Below are 21,448 nucleotides of genomic sequence, written 5' to 3' on the forward strand. Positions count from 1 at the left end.
CCGAGATCCCTAGGGACATAAACGAGTACAAAATGCCGACTTGAAAATTTGGTCATTTTTGACTCAAGACCGTGGGCTTATCCTTTCGCAAAAAGTCGATTTTTGGACAAAAAACAAATATTCTTTTAAAAGCTTCTAATCTAATCAGTAGATCCAAAAACGTCCCGTGAGACACGTGTTAGGACTGCCAAGGGACCAGGGACAATGAAAAAGCCCAGTAAAGATGGAGTCAGGATAAAGGCAAAAAAAAAATTCTTTTAATTCCTTGCCAGGGCGTTATATCCACTTCAAAATCATTCCTAAGGGAGTTTTACGACACGCCAAGATCCCTAGGGACATAATGTAGTCAAAAATGCCGACTTAAAACTTTGGTCGATTTTGACCCAAAACCGTGGGCTTACCCCTTGGAAAAAAGGCGATTATTGCACCAAAAACAAATATTCTTTTAAAAGCGTCCACTCAAATTACTAGATCCGGAAACGTCCTCTAAGACACGTTTTAGGTCTCCCAAAGGACTGAGGACAAAGAAATACCCAAAAAAGATGGAGTCATGATAAGGGCAAAAAAGAAAATTCTTTCAATTCCTCACCAGGGCGTTATATGCACTTCAATATCATTCCTAAGGGAGTTTTACGACACGCCAAGATCCCAAGGGAAATGAAGAAGTCAAAAATGCCGACTTGAAAATTTGGTCATTTTTGACCCAAAATCGTGGGCTTACCCCTTGGTAAAAAGTCGATTTTTAGACAAAAAAACAAATATTCATTTTAAAGCTTCCAATCGAATCAGTAGATCCAAAAACGTCCCCTAAGACACGTTTTAGGTCTCCCAAAAGACCAGAGAGTAAATAAAGACCCAGAAAAGATGGAGTCATGATAAGGGCAAAAAAGAAAATTCTTTCAATTCTTAGCCAGGGCGTTATATACCCTTGGCAAAAAGTCGTTTTTTGGACAAAAAACAAATATTCCTTTAAAAGATTCTAATCGAATCAGTAGATCCGAAAACGTCCCCTGACAGACGTTTCAGGTCTCCCAACGGACAAGGGACAATGAAATAGCGCGGGTAAAGATGGAGTCAGAATAAAGGCAGAACAAAAAATTATTTCAATTCTTTGCCAGGGCGTTATATGCACTTCAAAATCACTTTCAAAAGAGATTTACGAAACGTTGAGATCCCTAGGGCCATACCAGAGTAAAAAATGCCGAATTGAAAATGTGGTCATTTTTGACCCAAAACTGTGGCCTAACCCCTTGGCAAAAAGTCGATTTTTGGACAAAAAAAGGAATATTTTTTTAAAAGCTTCCAATCGAATCAGGAGATCCGAAATTGTCTCCTAAGACACGTTTTAGGTCTCCCAAGGGTCCAGGGACAAAGAAAAAGCCAAGAAAAGATGGAGTCAGGTCAAGGGCAAAAAAGAAAATTCTTTTAATTCTTTGCCAGGGCGTTATATGCACCTCAAAATCTATCCTAAGGGAGTTTTACGACACGCCGAGATCCTTAGGGACATAAAGAACTCAAAAATGCCGACTTGAAAATTTGGTCATTTTTGACCCAAAATCGTGGGCTTACCCCTCGGTAAAAAGTCGATTTTTGGACAAAAAACACATATTCTTTTAAAAGCTTCCAATCAAATCAGTAGATCTAAAAACGTCCCCTAAGACACGTTTTAGGTCTCCCAAGGGACCAGGGACAAAGAAATAACCAAGAAAAGATAGAGTCAGGATAAGGGCAAAAAAGAAAATTCCTTTATATCTTTGCTAGGGCGCTATATGCACTCCAAAATCATTCCTAAAAGAGTTTTACAACACGCAGGGATCCCTAGGGACATAAAGGAGTCTAAAATGCCCACTTTAAAATTCGGTCGTTTTTGGCCCAAAACCGTGGGCTTATTATCTCTTGAAAAAAGTCGATTTTTGGACAAAAAACAAATATTCTTTTAAAACCTTTAATCGAATCAGTAGATCCGTAAACGTCTCCTGAGACACGTTTTAGGTCTCCCAAGAGACCAGGGAGAAAAAAATAGCCGAGAAAAGATGGAGTCAGGTTAAGGGCAAAAAAGAAACTTCTTTCAATTCCTTGTCAGGGCGTTATATGCACTTCAAAATTATTCCTAATGGAGTTAAACAACACGCCTAGATCTCTAAGGACATAAACGAGTAAGAAATGCAGACTTGAAAATTTGGTCATTTTTAACCAAAAACCGTGGGCTTACTCCTTGAAAAAAGGCAATTTTTGGACAAAAACAAATTTTCTTTTAAAACCTTCAAATCGAGACAGTAGATCCAAAAACGTTCCCTGAGACACGTTTTAGGTCTCCCAAGGGACGAGGGAAAATGAAATAGCCCAGTAAAGATGAAGTCAGGATAAAGGCAGAAAAAAAGATTCTTTCAATTCCTTGCCAGGGCGTTATATCCACTTCAAAATCATTCCTAAGGGAGTTTTACGACACGCCAAGATCCCTAGGGACATAATGTAGTCAAAAATGCCGACTTAAAACTTTGGTCGATTTTGACCCAAAACCGTGGGCTTACCCCTTGGAAAAAAGTCGATTATTGCACCAAAAACGAATATTCTTTTAAAAGCGTCCACTCAAATTACTAGATCCGGAAACGTCCTCTAAGACACGTTTTAGGTCTCCCAAAGGACTGAGGACAAAGAAATACCCAAAAAAGATGGAGTCATGATAAGGGCAAAAAAGAAAATTCTTTCAATTCCTCGCCAGGGCGTTATATGCACTTCAAAATCATTCCTAAGGGAGTTTTACGACACGCCGAGATCCCAAGGGAAATGAAGAAGTCAAAAATGCCGACTTGAAAATTTGGTCATTTTTGACCCAAAATCGTGGGCTTACCCCTTGGTAAAAAGTCGATTTTTAGACAAAAAACAAATATTCTTTTAAAAGCTTCCAATCGAATCAGTAGATCCAAAAACGTCCCCTAAGACACGTTTTAGGTCTCCCAAAGGACCAGAGAGAGAATAAAAACCCAGAAAAGATGGAGTCATGATAAGGGCAAAAAAGAAAGTTCTTACCCTTGCCCTTGAAAATAAAAACCCAGAAAAGATGGAGTCATGATAAGGGCAAAAAAGAAAATTCTTTCAATTCTTAGCCAGGGCGTTATATACCCTTGGCAAAAAGTCGTTTTTTGGACGAAAAACAAATATTCCTTTAAAAGCTTCTAGTCGAATCAGTACATCCGAAAACGTCCCCTGACAGACGTTTCAGGTCTCCCAAGGGACAAGGGACAATGAAATAGGGCGGGTAAAGATGGAGTCAGAATAAAGGGAGACAATAAAATTCTTTCAATTCTTTGCCAGGGCGTTATATGCACTTCAAAATCACTCTCAAAAGAGATTTACGAAACGTTGAGATCCCTAGGGACATACCAGAGTAAAAAAATGCCGAATTGAAAATGTGGTCATTTTTGACCCAAAACCGTGGCCTTAACCCTTGACAAAAAGTCGATTGTTGGACAAAAAAAGGAATATTTTTTTTAAAAGCTTCCAATCGAATCAGAAGATCCAAAATTGTCTCCTGACACACGTCTTAGGTCTCCCAAGGGTCAAGCGACAAAGAAAAAGCCAAGAAAAGATGGAGTCAGGTTAAGGGCAAAAAAGAAAATTCTTTTAATTCTTTGGCCAGGGCGTTATATGCACTTCAAAATCATTCCTAAGGGAGTTTTACGAAACGCCGAGATCCCAAGGGACATAAAAAAAGTCAAAAATGCCGACTTAAAAAGTTGGTTATTTTGACCCAAAATCTTGGGCTTACCTTTTGGCAAAAAGTCAATTTTTGGACGAAAAAGAAATATTCTTTTAAAAGCTTCCAATCGAATCATAAGATCCGAAAACTTCCCTTGAGACACGTTTTAGGTTTCCCAAGGGACCAGGGACAAAGAAATAGCCCAAAAAAAGATGGAGTCAGGATAAGGACAAAGAAAAAAATTCTTTCATATCTTTACCAGAACGTTATAAGCACTTCAAAATCATTCCTAAGGGAGTTTTACGACACACCGAGATCCCTAAGGACATAAAGAAGTCAAAAATGCCGACTTAAAAAGTTGATCATTTTGACCCAAAATCGTGGGCTTACCTCTTGGCAAAAAGTCGATTTTTGGACGAAAAACACATATTCTTTTAAAGGCTTCTAATCGAATCAGTAGATCCGAAAACTTCCCCTGAGACACGTTTTAAGACTCCCAAGGGACCAGGGACAATGAAATAGCCCAGAAAAGATGGAATTAGGATAAGGGCAAAGAAGAAAGTTCTTTCAATTCTTTGCCAGGGCGTTATATGCACTTTAAAATCATTCCTAAGGAAGTTTTACGACACGCCGAGATCCCAAGGGACATAAAAAAGTCAAAAATAACCAGTTGAAAATTTGGTCATTTTCACCCAAAATCGTGGGCTTACCTCTTGGCAAAAAGTCGATTTTTGGACGAAAAAAAAATATTCTTTTAAAAGCTTCTAATCGAATCAGTAGATCCAAAAACGTCCCCTGAGACAGGTTTTAGGACTCCCATGGGACCATGCACAAAGAAATAGCCCAGAAAAGATGGAGTCAGGATAAAGGTAAAAAAGAAAATTCTTTCTTATCTTTGCCAGAACGTTATATGCACTTCCAAATCATTTCTAAGGGAGTTTTAAGACACGCCGTGATCCCTAAGAACATAAAAAAGTGAAAAATGTTGAATTGAAAATTTGGTTATTTTTGACCCAAAATCGTGGGCTTACCCCTTGGCAAAGAGTCAATTTTTGGACAAAAAACAAATATTCTTTAAAAGCTGCCAATCAAATCAGTAGATCGGAAAACGTCCCCTGAGACACGTCTTAAGTCTCCCAAGGGACCAGGGACAAAGACATAGCCCAGAAAAGATGGAGTCAGGATAAGGGTTAAAAAAGGAAATTGTTTTAATGCTTTGCGAGGGCGTTATATGCACTTTAAAATCATTCCTAAGGGAGTTTTACGACACGCAGAGATCCCTAGGGACATAAAGGAGTCAAAAATGCCGAATTAAAAATCAGGTCATTTTTGATAAAACCGTGGGCTAACCCCTTGACAAAAACTCGATATTTGGACAAAAAAACAAATATTCTTTTAAAAGCTTCTAATCTAATCAGTAGATCCAAAAACGTCCCCTGAGACACGTGTTACGACTGCCAAGGGACCGGGGACAAAGAAATAGCCCAGAAAAAATTGAGTCAGGATAAGGGCAAAAAAGAAAATTCTTTCATTTCTTTGCCAGGGCGTTATATGCACTTCAAAATCATTCCTAGAGGAGTTTAACGACACAACGAGATCCCTAGGGACATAAAAGAGTCAAAAATGCCGACTTGAAAATTTGGTCATTTTTGACCTAAAACCGTGGGCTTACCTCTTGGCAGAAACTCAATTTTTCGACAAAAAACAAATATTCTTTTAAAACCTTTTAATCGAGTCAATAGATTTAAAAACGTCCCCTGAGACACGTTTTAGGTCTCCCAAGGGACAAGGGACAAAGAAATAGCCCAAAAAAGATGGAGTCAGGATAAGGAGAAAAAAGAAAATTCTTTCAATTCTTTGCCAGGGCCTTATATAAACTTCAAAATCATTCGTAAGGGAGTTCTACGACACGCCGAGATCCCTAGGGACATAAAGCAGTGAAAAATGCCGACTTGCAAATTTGGTCATTTTTTGACCCAAAATCGTGGGCTTACCCCTTAGCAAAAAGTCGATTTTTGGACAAAAAACAAATTTTCTTTTAAAAGCTTCCAATCGAATCAGTAGATCCAAAAACGTCCCCTAAGACACGTTTTAAATCTCCCGAGGAACCAGGGAAAAAAAAAAAAAACAGAAAAAGATGGAGTCAGGATAAGGGCAAAAAAGAAACTTCTTTCAATTCTTTGTCAGAACGTTATATGCACTTCAAAATTATTCTTAACGGAGTTGAACGACACGCTGAGATCCCTAGGGACATAAAGTAGTCAAAAATGCCGACTTGAAAATTTGGTCATTTTTGACCCAAGACCGTGGGCTTACCCTTTCGCAAAAAGTCGATTTTTGGACAAAAAACAAATATTCTTTTAAAAGCTTCTAATCTAATCAGTAGATCCAAAAACGTCCCCTGAGACACGTGTTAGGACTGCCAAGGGACCAGGGACAAAGAAAAAGCCTAAAAAAATTGAGTCAAGATAAGGGCAAAAAAGAAACTTCTTTCAATTCTTTGTCAGGGCGTTATATGCACTTTAAAATTATTCCTAACGGAGTTTGACAACACGCTAAGATCCCTAGAGACATAAAGGAGTCAAAAATGCCGACTTGAAAATTTGGTCATTTTTGACCCAAAACCGTGGGCTTACCTCTTGTCAAAAACTCAGTTTTTCGACAAAAAACAAATAATCGAGTCAGTAGATCTAAAAACGTCCCCTAAGACACGTTTTAGGTCTCCCAAGGTACCAGGGACAAACAAATAGCCTAGAAAAGATGGAGTCAGGATAAAGAAAAAAAAGAAAAATCTTTCAATTCTTTGCCAGGGCGTTATATGCACTTCAAAATCATTCCTAAAGGAGATTTACGACATGACGAGATCCCTAGAGACATAAAAAAACTGAAAATACCGAATTAAAAATTTGGTCATTTTTGACTCAAAACCGTGGGCTTACCCCTTGGCAAAAGTCGATTTTTGAACGAAAAACAAATATTATTTTAAAAGCTTCCTATCGAGTCCGAAGATCCGAAAACGTCTTTTAAGACACGTTTTAGGTCTCCCAAGGGACCAGGGACAAAGAAATAGCCCAGAAAAGATGAAGTCAGGATAAAGGAAAAAAAGAAAATTCTTTCAATTCTTTGCCAGGGCGTTATTTGCCCTTTAAAATTATTCCTAACGGAGTTTAACGACACGCTGTAATCCCTAGGGACATAAACGAGTAAAAAATGCCGACTTGAAAATTTTGTCATTTTTGACCCAAGACCGCGGGTTTAACCCTTGGCAAAAAGTCGAATTTTGGACAAAAAAAATATTCTTTTAAAAGCTTCTAATCGAGTCAGTAGATCCGAAAAGGTACCCTGACACACGTTTTAGGTCTCCAAAGGGACCAGGGACAAAGAAATAGCCAGGAAAAGATAAAGTCAGGATAAGGGCAAAAACGAAAATTCTTTTAATTTCTTGCCAGTGCGTTATATGCACTTCAAAATTATATCTAAGGGAGTTTTACGACACGCCGAGATCATTAAGAACATATAGGAGTGAAAAATGCGGAATTGAAAATGTGGTCATTTTTGACCCAAGACCGTGGGTTTTACCCCTTGGCAAAAAGTCGATTTTTTGACAAAAGACAAATATTCTTTTAAAACCTTCAAATCGAGACAGTAAATCCAAAAACGTTCTCTAAGACACGTTTTTAAGTCTCCCAAGGGACCAGGGACAATGAAATAGCCCAGTAAAGATGGAGTCAGGATAAGGGAAAAAAAGAAAATTCCTTTAATTCTTTGCCAGAACGTTATATGCACTTCAAAATCATTCCTAAGGGCATTTTACGACACACCGAGATCTCTAAGGACATAAAAAAGTCAAAAATGCCGACTTGAAAATTTGGTCATTTTTTGACCCAAGACCGTGGGCTTACCCCTTGGCAAGAGGTCGATTTTTGGACGAAAAACAAATATTCTTTTAAAAGCTTTTAATCAAAACAGTAGATCCGAAAACGTCCCCCAAGACATGTTTTAGGACTCCCAAGGGACCAGGGACAAAGAAATAGCCCAGAAAAGATGGAGTCAGAATAAGGGCAAAAAAGAAAATTCTTTCACATCTTTGCCAGAACGTTATATGCACTTCAAAGTCATTCCTAAGGGAGTTTTAGGACACGCCGTCATCATTAGGAACATAAAAGAGTGAAAAATGCCGAATTGAAAATTTGGTCATTTTTGAGCCAAAACCGTGGGCTTACCCCTTGGCAAAGAGTCAATTTTTGGACAAAAAACAAATATTCTTTTAAAAGCTGCCAATCGAATCAGTAGATCGAAAAACGTCCCGTAAGACACGTTTTTAAGTCTCCCAAGGGACCAGGGACAATGAAATAGCCCAGTAAAGATGGAGTCAGGATAAGGGAAAAAAAGAAAATTCCTTTAATTCTTTGCCAGAACGATATATGCACTTCAAAATCATTCCTAAGGGAGTTTTACGACACACCGAGATCCCTAAGGACATAAAGAAGTCAAAAATGTCGACTTGAAAATTTGGTCATTTTTGACCCAAGACCGTGGGCTTACCCTTTGGCAAAAGGTTGATATGTGGACGAAAAACAAATATTCTTTTAAAAGCTTCTAATCAAAACAGTAGATCCGAAAACGTCCCCCAAGACATGTTTTAGGACTCCCAAGGGACCAGGGACAAAGAAATAGCCCAGAAAAGATGGAGTCAGAATAAGGGCAAAAAAGAAAATTCTTTCACATCTTTGCCAGAACGTTATATGCACTTCAAAGTCATTCCTAAGGGAGTTTTAGGACAGGCCGTCATCATTAGGAACATAAAAGAGTGAAAAATGCCGAATTGAAAATTTGGTCATTTTTGACCCAAAACCGTGGGCTTACCCCTTGGCAAAGAGTCAATTTTCGGACAAAAAACAAATATTCTTTTAAAAGCTACCAATCGAATCAGTAGATCGAAAAACGTCCCGTGAGACACGTTTTAGGTCTCCCAAAGGACCAGGGACAAAGAAATAGCCCAGAAAAAATGGAGTCAGGATAAAAGCAAAAAGAAAATTCTTTCAATTCTTTGCCAGGGCGTTATATGCACTTCAAAATCATTCCTAAAGGAGATTTACGACATGACGAGATCCCTAGGGACATAAAAGACCGAAAAATGCCGAATTAAAAATTTGGTCATTTTTGACCCAAAACCGTGGGCTTACCCCTTGGCAAAAAGTCGATTTTTGAACGAAAAACAACTATTCTTTTAAAAGCTTCCAATCGAGTCTGAAGATCCGAAAACGTCTCCTGAGACACGTTTTAGGTCTCCCAAGGGACCAGGGACAAAGAAATGGCCCAGAAAAGATGAAGTCAGGATAAAGGAAAAAAAGAAAATTCTTTCAATTCTTTGCCAGGTTGTTATATGCACTTTAAAATTATTCCTAACGGAGTTTAACGACACGCTGAAATCCCTAGGGACATAAACAAGTAAAAAATGCCGACTTGAAAATTTTGTCATTTTTGACCCAAGACCGCGGGCTGAACCGTTGGCAAAAAGTCGATGTTTGGCCAAAAAAATATTCTTATAAAAGCTTCTAATCGAGTCATTAGATCCGAAAAGGTACACTGACACACGTTTTAGGTCTCCAAAGGGACCAGGGACAATGAAATAGCCCGGAAAAGATAAAGTCAGGATAAGGGCAAAAAAGATAATTTTTTTTAATTCTTTGCCAGGTCGTTATATGCACTTCAAAATTATATCTAAGGGAGTTTTACGACACGCCGAGATCATTAAGAACATATAGGAGTGAAAAATGCGGAATTGAAAATGTGGTCATTTTTGACCCAAGACCGTGGGTTTTACCCCTTGGCAAAAAGTCGATTTTTGGACGAAAAACAAATATTCTTTTAAAAGCTTCTAATCGAAACAGTAGATCCGAAAACGTCCCCTAAGACACGTTTTAGGACTCCCAAGGGACCAGGGAAAAAGAAATAGCCCAGAAAAGATGAAGCCAGAATAAGGGTAAAAAAGAAAATTCTTTCATATCTTTGCCAGAACGTTATATGCACTTCAAAGTCATTCCTAAGGGAGTTTAAGGACACGCCGTCATCACTACGAACATAAAAGAGTGAAAAATGCCGAATTGAAATTTGGTCATTTTTGACCCAAAACCGTGGGCTTACCCCTTGGCAAAGAGTCAATTTTTGGAAAAAAAACAAATATTCTTTTAAAAGCTGCCAATCAGATCAGTAGATCGGAAAACGTCACCTGAGACACGTTTTAGGTCTCCCAAGGGACCAGGGACAAAGAAATAGCCCAGAAAAAATGGAGTCAGGATAAAAACAAAAAAGATCCCTAGGCACATAAAAGAGTGAAAATGCCGAATTAAAAATTTGGACATTTTTGACCCAAAACCGTGGGCTTACCCCTTGGCAAAAAGTCGATTTTTTGACAAAAAACAAATAATCTTTTAAAACCTTCAAATCGAGACAGTAAATCCGAAAACGTTCCCTAAGACACGTTTTAAGTCTCCCAAGGGACCAGGGACAATGAAATAGCCCAGTTAAGATGGAGTCAGGATAAAGGAAAATAGAAAATTCTTTTAATTCTTTGCCAGGGCGTTATATGCACTTAAAAATCATTCCTAAAGGAGATTTACGAAACGCCAAGATCCCTGGAGACATAAAAGAGTTAAAAATGCCAAATGGAAAATTTGGTCATTTTTGACTCAAAACCGTGGGTTTACCCCTTGGAAAAAAGTCGATTTTTAGACAAAAAAACAAATATTGTTTTAAAAGCTTCCAATTGCATCAGAAGAACTGAAAACGTCTCCTAGGACACGTTTTAAGTCTCCCAAGGGACCAGGGACAAAGAAATAGCCCAGAAAAGATCGAGTCAGGATAAGGGTAAAAAAGGGTAAACAATTGTTTTAATTCTTTGCGAGGGCGTTATATGCACTTTAAAATAATTCCTAAGGGAGTTTTACGACACGCGGAGATCCCTAGGGACATAAAGTAGTCAAAAATACGGAATTAAAAATCCAGTCATTTTTGACCAAAAACCGTGAGCTAACCCCTTGACAAAAACTCGATATTTGGACAAAAAAACAAATATTCTTTTAAAAGCTCCCAATCGAATCATAAGATCCGAAAACTTCCCTTGAGACACGTTTTAGGTTTTCCAAGGGACCAGGGACAAAGAAATAGCCCAGAAAAGATGGAGTCAGGATAAGGGCAAAAAAGAAAATTCTTTCAATTCTTTGCCAGGGCGTTATGTAAACTTCAAAATCATTCGTAAGGGAGTTTTACGACACGCCGAGATCCCTAGGGACATAAAGCAGTGAAAAATAGCGACTTGAAAATTTGGTCATTTTTGACCCAAAATTGTGGGCTTACCCCTTGGCAAAAAGTCGATTTTTAGACAAAAAACAAATATTCTTTTAAAAGCTTCCACTCGAATCATTAGATCCGGAAACGTCTCTTAAGGGAACAAGGACAAAGAAATAGCCCAAAAAAAATGGAGTCAGGATAAGGGCAAAAAAGAAAATTCTTTTAATTCTTCGCAAGCGCGTTATATGCATTTCAAAATCATTCTTAAGGGAGTTTTACGACACGCCGAGATCCTTAGGGACACGAAGAAGTCAAAAATGCCGACTTGAAAATTTGGTCATTTTTGACCCAAAATAGTGGGCTTACCCCTTGGCAAAAAGTCGATTTTTTGACAAAAAACAAATATTCTTTTAAAACGTTCAAATCGAAACAGTAAATCCGAAAACGTTCCCTAAGACACGTTTTAAGTCTCCCAAGGGACCAGGGACAATAAAATAGCCCAGTAAACATGGAGTCAGGATAAAGGGAAAAAAGAAAATTCTCTCAATTCTTTGCCAGGGCGTTATATGCACTTCAAAATCATTGTTAAGGGAGTTTTACGACACGCCAAGATCCCTAGGGACATTAAGTAGTCAAAAATGTCGATTTGAAAATTTGGTCGATTTTGACCCAAAACTGTGGGCTTACCCCTTGGAAAAAAGTCGATTTTTGGACCACAAACAAATATTCTTTTGAAGGCTTCTAATCGAATCAGTAGATTAAAAAACGTCCCCTGAGACACGTTTTAAGTCTCCCAAGGGACCAGGACAAAGAAATAGCCCAGAAAAGATGGAGTCAGGATAAGGACATAAAAAGAAAAATCTTTCAATTCTTTGCGAGGGCGTTATATGCACTTCAACATCATTCCTAAGGGAGTTTTACGAGAGACCGAGATCCCTAAGGACATGAGGAAGTCAAAAATGTCGACTTGATAATTTAGTCAATTTTGACCCAAGACCGTGGGCCTAACCCTTGGCAAAAAGTCGATTTTTGGACGAAAAAGAAATATTCTTTTAAAAGCTTCTAATCGAGACAGTAGATCCGAAAAGGTACCCTAAGACACGTTTTAAGTCTCCCAAAAGACCAGGGACAATGAAATAGCCCAGTAAAGATGGAGTCAGGATAAGGGCAAAAAAGAAACTTCTTTCAATTCTTTGCCAGGGCGTTATATGCACTTCAAAATCATTCCTAACGGAGTTTAACGACACGCTTAGATCCCTAGGGACATAAACGAGTAAAAAATGCTGACTTGAAAATTTGGTCATTTTTGACCCAAGACCGTGGGCTTACCTTTTGGAAAAAAGTCAATTTTTGGACGACAAACAAATATTCTCTTAAAAGCTTCTAATCGAATCAGTAGATCCAAAAACGTCCCTTGAGACACGTTTTAGGTCTCCCAAGGGACCAGGGACAACGAAATAGCCAAGAAAAGATGGAGTCAGGATAAGGGCAAAAAAGAGAAATCTTTCAATTCTTTGCCAGGGCGTTATATGCACTTCAAAATCATTCCTAAGGGAGTTTTACGACACACCGAGATCCCTAAGGACATGAAGAAGTCAAAAATGCTGACTTGAAAATTTGGTGATTTTTGACCCAAAATCGTGGGCTTACCCCCTGGCAAAAAGTCGATTTTTGGACGAAAAACAAATATTCTTTTAAAAGCTTCTCATCGAATCAGTAGATCCGAAAACGTCCCATGACACACGTTTAAGGACTCCCAAGGGACCAGGGACAAAGAAATAGCCCAGAAAAGATGGAGGCAGGATAAGGGCAAAAAAGAAAATTCTTTCAATTCTCTGCCAGGGCGTTGTACGTACTTTAAAATCATTCGTAAGGGAGTTTTACGACACGCCGGGATCCCTAGGGACATTAAAAGAGTCAAAAATGCCTACTTGAAAATTTGTTCATTTTTGACCCAAAACTGTGGGCTTACCCCTTGGCAAAAAGTCGATTTTTGAACAAAAAACAAATATTCTTTTAAAAGCTTCCAATAGAATTAGATGTTCCGAAAACGTCTCTTGAGACACTTTTTAGGTCTCCCAAGGGACAAGGGAGAAACAAATAGCCCAGAAAAGATGGAGTCAGGATAAGAGCAAAAAAGAAAATTCTTGCAATTCTTTTCCAGGGCGTTATATGCACTTCAAAATCATACCTAAAAGAGTTTTCTGACACAACGAGATCCCTAGGGACATAAAGGAGTCAAAAATGCCGAATTGAAAATTTGGTCATTTTTGACCCAAAACCATGGGCTTACCCCTTAGCAAAAATTCTTTCAATTCTTTGCCAGGGCGTTATATGCACTTCAAAATCATTCCTAAGGCCCGGTTCATACGTCGAACTTTACATGAGCCAACGTAATACCTATTAAGGTCGACCCAAATAATTAAGTTCGGCAGTTGATTCAGACGTCGAACCTAACTGAAGTCGAACTTAATTAAAGCTTAAGTGAGAAAGTAGATTTTCGTGGTCAGCGGCTGTTGTTTTTTCTGAACAAGATTCAAAATGGCGGGAAAGATGAGTTCTGACATGGAAAAGCTTGTTTGGTAAAATGGAATTGGGGGTGGTCAATAACTTAATTTAGTATTAGTTTTTATTGATATTTCTTATAATTCTTTGTAGTTATTATATTTTATATAAAAGTTTTACATTCATGTAAAGCGCTTTTGATCATTTTAATGTTAAAAGGCCCTATATTAAGTGAATAAATTATTATTATTATTATTATTATTATTATTATAATTATTATTATGAAGGCAGGCCAAACACAGCTCCTATTGGTCGAGGTAGGAAGGATACGACCTTCAATATTAATTTTCTCTTACGAGTACGTCTTTCAAAGATTTCCCTTTTCTGTACGAAAGTAGGGAAGGGTCTTTATAGATCTCTCTTAGCAGAGGCTGATTTTCTATCAAGTGCCATTTACTCATCTGAATGGTTTTAGGTAAGGCACAGGAGGGCGATATTCCGTAACAAACGGCAAAATGTTTTTGCGCGTTTTTTTGTTTGTTTTGTAGTGCCGACATTCTTTCGCTGAAATTGACCTCTGAGAGAGTTTTATCTATAGTGTTATCAAGGTAACCTCTGTAGCGTAATCTCTGTTTGAATAGAGTAATGTTTTCTTCAAACTTCGTTTTTGAAGATTTTGTTCTGAGAAGTCTTGACGCTTCGCCTTTGATATAGCCTGTATTGGAAAGTTTCTGTCGGTTCGAAGTGTGTGTGCACATTAAGAATAGATTCTTTTTTTTAAATCTTTCGCATCTCAGACAAGTATGTTTAGCTGTTTCTAAACAAGAAGAACAAGCACATTCCTCCTTTCCCGCCATCTTGTTCACAATGAAGTCCTTTGCGCATGCCAAGTCGATGGAACGCGCAGACCTCTGGGATAGATATAATTTATATCATTTATGCGTAACGTATGCATTTGGTTGGGCTCATGTAAAGTTCGACGTATGAATCGAAGTCGAACTTTTGCCGTTCTATTCGACTGGCGCAGTCGAATAGAATGGCGGGTCGACCCAAATACAAATCTGGCGATCCTAACTGATTCATACGTCGATCTTTACATGCGCCGAACCAAATGATTAGGTTCGGCTCATGTAAAGTTCGACGTATGAACTGGGCCTAAGGGAGTTTTACGACACGCCAAGATCCCTAGGGATATAAAGTAGTCAAAAATGCCGACTTGAAAATTTGATCGTTTTTGACCCAAAACCGTGGGCTAACCCGTTGGAAAAAAGTCGATTTTTGGACGAAAAACATTTATTCTTTGAAAAGTTTCTACTCGAATTACTAGATCCGGAAACGTTCCCTAAGACACGTTTAAGGTCTCCCAAGGGACCAGGGACAAAGAAATAACCCAGAAAAAATGGAGTCAGGATAAGGGCGAAAAAGAAAAATCTTTCAATTCTTTGCCAGGGCGTTATATGCACTTCAAAATCATTCCTAACGGAGTTTTACGACACGCCGAGATCCCTAGGGAACTAAAGAAGTCTTAAATCTCGACTTAAAAATTTGGTCGTTTTTGACCCAAAATTGTGGGCTAACCCCTTGGGAAAAAGTCGATTTTAGGACAAAAAACAAATATTCTTTTAAAAGCTTCCAATCGAATCAGTAGATTCGAAAATGTCCCCTGAGACACGTTTTAGGTCTCCCAAGGGACCAGGGACAAAGAAATAGCCCAGTAAAGATGGAATCAGGATAAGGGCAAAAAAGAAAGTTCTTTCATATCTTTGCAGGGGGCGTTATATGCACTTCAAAATCATTCCTAAGGGAGTTTTACGACACGCCGAGATCCCTAGGGACATAAAGGAGTGAAAAATTCCGACTTGAAAATTTGGTCATTTTTGACCCAAAACCGTGGGCTTATCCCTCGGCAAAAAGTCGATTTTTGGACGAAAATCAAATATTCTTTTAAAAGCTTCTAATAAAATCAGTAGATCCGAAAACGTCCCATAAATAAGTGAAAAATGGCGACTTCAAAATTTGGTCATTTTTGGCCGAGAACCATGGACCTACTCCTTAGAAAAAAGTTGATTTTAATTCTTTTAAAAGCTTCCAATCAAATCAGAGTGCTCCAAAACGTCCCCCGAGACACTTTTTGGTCCTCTTTAGAGACCAGGCACAAAGAAATAGCCCGCAAAAGATCAAGTCAGGGTGACAGTTAAACAGAAAATTCTTTTTCAGGGCGTTATTTGCACTTTAAAATGAGTTTTACGACACAAGGAGATCCCTAGGGACATAAATAAGTGAAGAATGTGGAGTTCAAAAAATGTGGTCATTTTTGGCCAAAAACCTTGGAAAAAAGTTTATTTTTGGACGAAATACAGATATTTTTTTTAAAGCGTAAAGTCGAATCAGTGTGGCCGAAAACGACATATGAGACACCTTTTAGGCCCCTCAAGTGACAAGGGACAAAGAAATAGCGCACAAAAAGTCAAGGTGATAGTTAAACAGAAAATGCTTTGTCAGGGGGTTGTGTGCACTTAAAAATGATTCCTAAGGGAGTTTTACGACATGCCGAGATCCCTAGGGACATAAACAAGTGATAAATGCCGTCTTCAATATTTGATCATTTTTGGCCAAAAATCATGGACTTTCCACTTGGAAAAAAGTAGATTTTTGGACGAAATACAACTATTCTTTTAAAAGCTTCTAATCGAATCAGTGTGTTCCAAAACGTCCCCTGAGACACTTTTCAGCGTGGTTTCAACAACAAAACGAATTTCAGAGAAAAATTGAAGAAATGACATTGTAGGAACTAAACAAGTGTCTCGAAAAGTTTTATTTGTGTGCAAGAAAGCGAGACGGAACTTTCTATAATAGGAAATCGCTTAACGCGTGGCGCGCGAGATTTTAAAATTTCATACCATTTGTCGGTATTTGTCGGTAACTATGGATTTTGGCCTAATTTTCATTCTAATACTATACACTTTCGTTTTTGGTCCAGTTTTTAAGGAAATACTATAGACTGTGGTTTTTGGCGTAAGTTTCATCCTAACAATACACCCTTTGGTTTTAGGACTAATTACCATCCTAATACTATACACTTTTGACGTTTTTGATTTTGGCCTTGCTTTAATCCTTATACTATGTACTTTGGTGTTTGGCCTAATTTTCATCCTTATACGATATACTTTTAGTTTTTGGCCTAATTTTCATTCTCCTAACACTTTATGCTTTACATTTCAGCCTAGGTTTCTTCCTTATAGTATACACTCTGGCTTTTGGCCACATTTTCATCCTTATACTCTGATGTGCTTCACTTAAACACTGTAGCTATAACTTCAATTTCTGGAGCCGTTGGTAACTGGAAATGTCCATAACCTCGAACATATTCTTGGCTTCCTAGGTGCAAATTTTGAACCTTGTTAACTAGTTAGTAAAACTCGGGTGAAAACGACACCTCGGCAGTTGAGCGTTATTCGACCGGCCCGATTTCGCGAATTATGTTTCGTTTCCTTTGAGATTTCTAAAAATCAGATTGCATCCACTATCACTCAATGCTGCTATTCTGAATAGTTTTAGTAGTTTAGGTCGTAAAAGTAATTTGATCAAGATATTAGTTTTGTATCTAGATCTTTGGTCTTCTTTTAACAAATGGATAAGGGCTTAGTTTCAAAATTAAGTGTGGTGCTGAGGCGGTGGGAAGTTGAAACACATGGTTTATCAACAGTGTTGATAAATATTACCTGACTACTACATATGTACTGAATTAATCGATGATGTAATGATGTTACATGATGCATGTAATACGATAGCTTGATTTAATAAAATAAAATGATTCTATCAGAGAACTAAACAACCAACGGTTAAGAGATTGGAGTACTCTTTACGAGTACGATTTTTACGATTCATATTCACATTCATTGAAAAAACTCCGAACAGTACCACTTACCTTCGGCTGTTTCGTCCTTAAACACTGTTACTGCTGCTATGACAACGCCAATGCCATCGCCAGGTCCTCCATCCTGGTCAAAGTCCGTTGCTCTGAAAGCCTTGTCAGCCATTCCTACGTGGTACACCATTTCTGCAACAGTGGCACTCTCTGAACCTGCGCCAACGTGCTCCAAAAATAAATGATCAGCGGAAATATGTACTGCGCATGTATTGAGGTTCGATTTTTTGGAACCGCTACGTCGGATTCGTTTGCTGGTGGCCTGTGGAAGTAAAACATTATGGTGTGTATTTATGATTTAAGGTAAACAGTGCCGGATGTTGAGAAGACCCAGGGAGCAAAATAGCTTTTTTTTAGATAATTTCTTAAGTTTTTAACTTGATATTCTAATCCTTCTTTTAAACATTATTCATTGTAAAGCACCATGGGCAAGTATTGATTTGTCGCTATGTAAGTATATGGTGTTATTCTTATTAAAGCTAAGAGAACAACATGAATATGAAGCTGGTGTAAAGGGAGGGAAAAGTCTTGAGGGCCAAACACGATTGGTGTTCCTTCAATTTTGATTTGTTGGAAAAGTAGCGCGCTAGCTTTGATTGGTCAGAGCTGCCAGCAAGACTGAAGACTGCAAAAAGATCTGAGAACAATTCCTTACTCAGTCACTCCCCATATATAAACTAGCACTTTCCGATGGAAACTGGTTTCCTTAGCAAGAACGTCTCTTAAAAAGAGAAAAACTGTAGCTTAAATTACCTGAACTGTTGAGTGATGTAGATCTTTAAAGCGAGCCATTTTTCTTTGAATTTTTGAGAAGTCAAACTGAACGCTTGAAGCCGGAAATATAATTGAATGGAACTTAGACGTTTTCAAACCAGTGTACCGCTGAGCAGGCTCAAGGTGGAAAGTTTGTCCAAACGCAGAGAAACTGCCGTCAAATTGTCCATTTATTATGTGACCCATTACGAAGGAATCTGGATCGCCTGAGAAATATAAAAGATGTAATCAAATGGTGTAGAAAACTTTTATAAACACAGCCAACAACCCTCTGAATTTACAGGGTAGCCACGGCACTTAAAATATATCCAAGGAGCTTGACGCGTACCGTGTCAACCGCGGGAAACCTCGAAGCCGGTGACAAGCAGGAAAACATTTCACTTATTCCAAGCACGGCAGAACATGCAGCCAATAAAAGGGACGAGAAAAACATGCAACAGGTACCAAGCGGACAAAATCAAACATGCACAAATTTTTACAGTCCAGATAAATGAAGTATCAAAAAAAATATATTGAACTGTCGAAATTCTTTTGAAGAAAAAAACAAAACAAAAAAAAAAAAAAAAAAACCTTTTTGCATTCAGATTTTTTTCAACATATATAAATTAATCTGACAAAGTTGAACTCTTCAACGATAAAAAAAAAAAACTGAAAGAATAGACCCACACCTTTCACGCTATCATATTTGCCGTGCAAAAGAATGACAAATGTGGTTGTCTCATTGAGGCTGAAATGTTCTCGCCCGAATGCTGGTGCCGTAGTCAAATGTGTGATCTTGTAGTGCAGTTGGGTTCAATAGTCAGTAGCCCGTGAAAAATTGTTGGACAAAGTTACGATGAGCAAATTTGTCCATTTTCTAATGTCACTTCAGCGACTGTCCAAAATAACTGGCAACGGATGTTCGAAATGTGCCCAAGGTGATGTCCCAAGTTTTCTGCCGGCAGTTTAAGGTCCCAAAGAAAGTGGTCTGAAAACTTTTAAAGTTAACAGTCACAGCACTGCGATCAGTGTACCTTGCACAGTTCCTGTGTACGCAGTTCTTGTCTCATACTCAGTGGCTTCCTCAGCATTGCTGATTAGGATTCGAAACTTTGTGTCATTCGTGAACAACTTCTTATGCTGCTTCAGCATCAGGTAAAAATTCCTATCAGAGGCGATGACGAAGAACGGATAACTGTCTGAATTGACGTATTTACAACTACGTGCTACTGAGTAACAGGCTCATATCTTATTATTGTAATCTTGTCCACAGGCAGCCCAAGCTCATGTTACGAAATAAACGTGACTGGTAGCGGTCAGTACCGAGCGTATTGTGTTACATTTGAATTTATATAGGTTTATATGGGAAACCAACGGCTTGTTGGATGTCAAAGAAACGATAACTCCCCGAAATCGCTTCCAATCGACTTAAAAAACAGACAAGCAACAAAGAATACAACAACGAGTCAAGGTAAGTCAATTTTATTGAGAAATCGTTCAAATTTCTACGGTTTTAAACAAAGCCGTTGGTTTCCCATATAAACCTATATAAATTCAAATGTAACACAATACGCCCGGTACTGATCGCTACCAGTCACGTTTATTTCTTAACATGAGCTTGGGTCGCCTGTGTCTTGTCAAATGAAAAAGTAACAATCCCGAATTTGGGAGGAGGGGTACTCAAAGTTCCCCCGGGGCTGAATTCACCCCATTCCCTTTCACCTTCCAACTTTTACCGGAATGATATTCCCTTTAAATACACCTTTCTTATAGCTCAAAGAAGCCAAAGAGATAGGAATATCCCTTGCATTATTAGTACAGCAGAGCTATTAACACGGCAGCATGAGTAATATTTGCATTGTATATTGTAATTTCTGACGTTTGGCTCAGTTTTCAGATTACCCTTCTTAAGCATTTAATTTCTACCGCTTCGGTTCACAGTCTATATTTGTGACCCTTTAAAATATTAGACTGCTAATTTCGCCAGCATTTCGCGTTCTACGGGGATGAAAAAGGCATCCCTTTTGGGTGAAGCGTGAAGTACCTCCACAGGGTATAAATAGATAACTATTGAAACGGTTTGTGGTCTCTTTTTCTCCCATAGGGTCTCAAAAGAACTAATAGCATTAGAATGTGTGGTTGCCAAAACGTCAAAGAAATAAGTATAAAACTATGATAAAGTTACAGTGATACAAGAAGCAACATCTGGATTAGGAATAGCTAAGTCCAAAGACCACTGCAGGGCTGATTGAACAACGTCTCTTGTTTTCTTTTCTTTGTACGATATCTTGGCCACCCAGACCGGTCTTCTCATTATAGTAAAATTTTCATATTATACCAGTACACAGTTTTGCAATATACACTTAGGGTCGAAATACCTCCCTTGGTGAGTAGAAGCGTTGCGCGACGACTTCGTGACGAAACGATTGACAGCAGTAAAGGAGACAAGGAGCAGGGGCTAAAGTTGTATACCTCTTAACCAATCCAGACGTCATTCTTTTGCGGTTCTTTTACAGAAAATCTGTTAGAACACGTTGCATTTTGAGGTATATTAATGACAAATTCGTCGCTCCAACAGCAATCATTGGGCCTGGTTACGAGATTTCATCTGATACATACCTCTGAAAGGCGCTAAATTTGATAGTGACAAACTTGTGCGGGAAATCCATTGCACTGAGATGTTGCTGGTGTATATTGCCAACATCGTAGTCAACAGCCTCGTAATATTTGATCTTCTGAAAGCCAAACCCTGTGAAATGAGAGATGTTACTGATCAAATTTACAAGGTAAAAAAAATTGACAAGTTTACGCCAGCAAGTGATGGCGCAAACTGTTTCATGATCGTCGATTTTATGTGAAAAGCGCGCAGAATACACTAGAGTGTGAAGCTCAAAATGCCTTTGCTTAGAGGGAAAAGCCTATGATTATTTTGTTTTCATAAAGCAGAAGGGAAAATGAATTGAGAAATTGGGTAACATGCAATAAATAACTGTTAAAAGTAAGAAATGCGAAATGTTCAGTACTCACGTTTGATGAACTTGTGTTTATTTTGGTTTCCCATTGATCCTGCTTCCAATATAAAGCATAAAATCCAACAGAAGACAACTGATTGGAAAAAGCAGTCTTCAAATAAGTTCATTGCCTTTAAAAAGAATGTTTAAACGATTGAATGTTTTCCTGAACAAGCTAATGAAACGGATCTGCCTCCTCTGTAAATCGATCGTCAAACGTGAGGGACTGAGCATGAGCTCACCATCGGAGGGTGTCAG

At 38.3% G+C, this 21,448-nt stretch overlaps 1 protein-coding gene across 2 annotated transcripts in view; it reads right to left on the bottom strand.

Moving 5' to 3' along the window:
• The window catches only part of LOC146468182 (disintegrin and metalloproteinase domain-containing protein 10-like), a 34,979-nt gene extending 13,533 nt beyond the window's left edge, over positions 1-21,446 (bottom strand). For both annotated transcript variants that reach the window (XM_085124684.1, XM_085124683.1), the window contains exons 1-5: positions 21,207-21,446; positions 20,799-20,928; positions 19,214-19,344; positions 18,180-18,406; positions 17,427-17,688 (exon numbers count right to left, since the gene is read on the bottom strand). In XM_085124684.1, the coding sequence (XP_084980810.1) occupies positions 17,427-17,688; positions 18,180-18,406; positions 19,214-19,344; positions 20,799-20,928; positions 21,207-21,318 (862 nt within the window). In that variant the 5' untranslated portion in view covers positions 21,319-21,446. The remainder of the gene's footprint in view (positions 1-17,426; positions 17,689-18,179; positions 18,407-19,213; positions 19,345-20,798; positions 20,929-21,206) is intronic.
• Positions 21,447-21,448: the final 2 nt, after the last annotated feature.

The sequence above is a fragment of the Pavona decussata genome, unplaced genomic scaffold (genome assembly GCF_977016875.1).
Source record: "Pavona decussata unplaced genomic scaffold, jaPavDecu1.1 SCAFFOLD_133, whole genome shotgun sequence".
NCBI classification, from domain to species: Eukaryota; Metazoa; Cnidaria; class Anthozoa; order Scleractinia; family Agariciidae; genus Pavona; species Pavona decussata.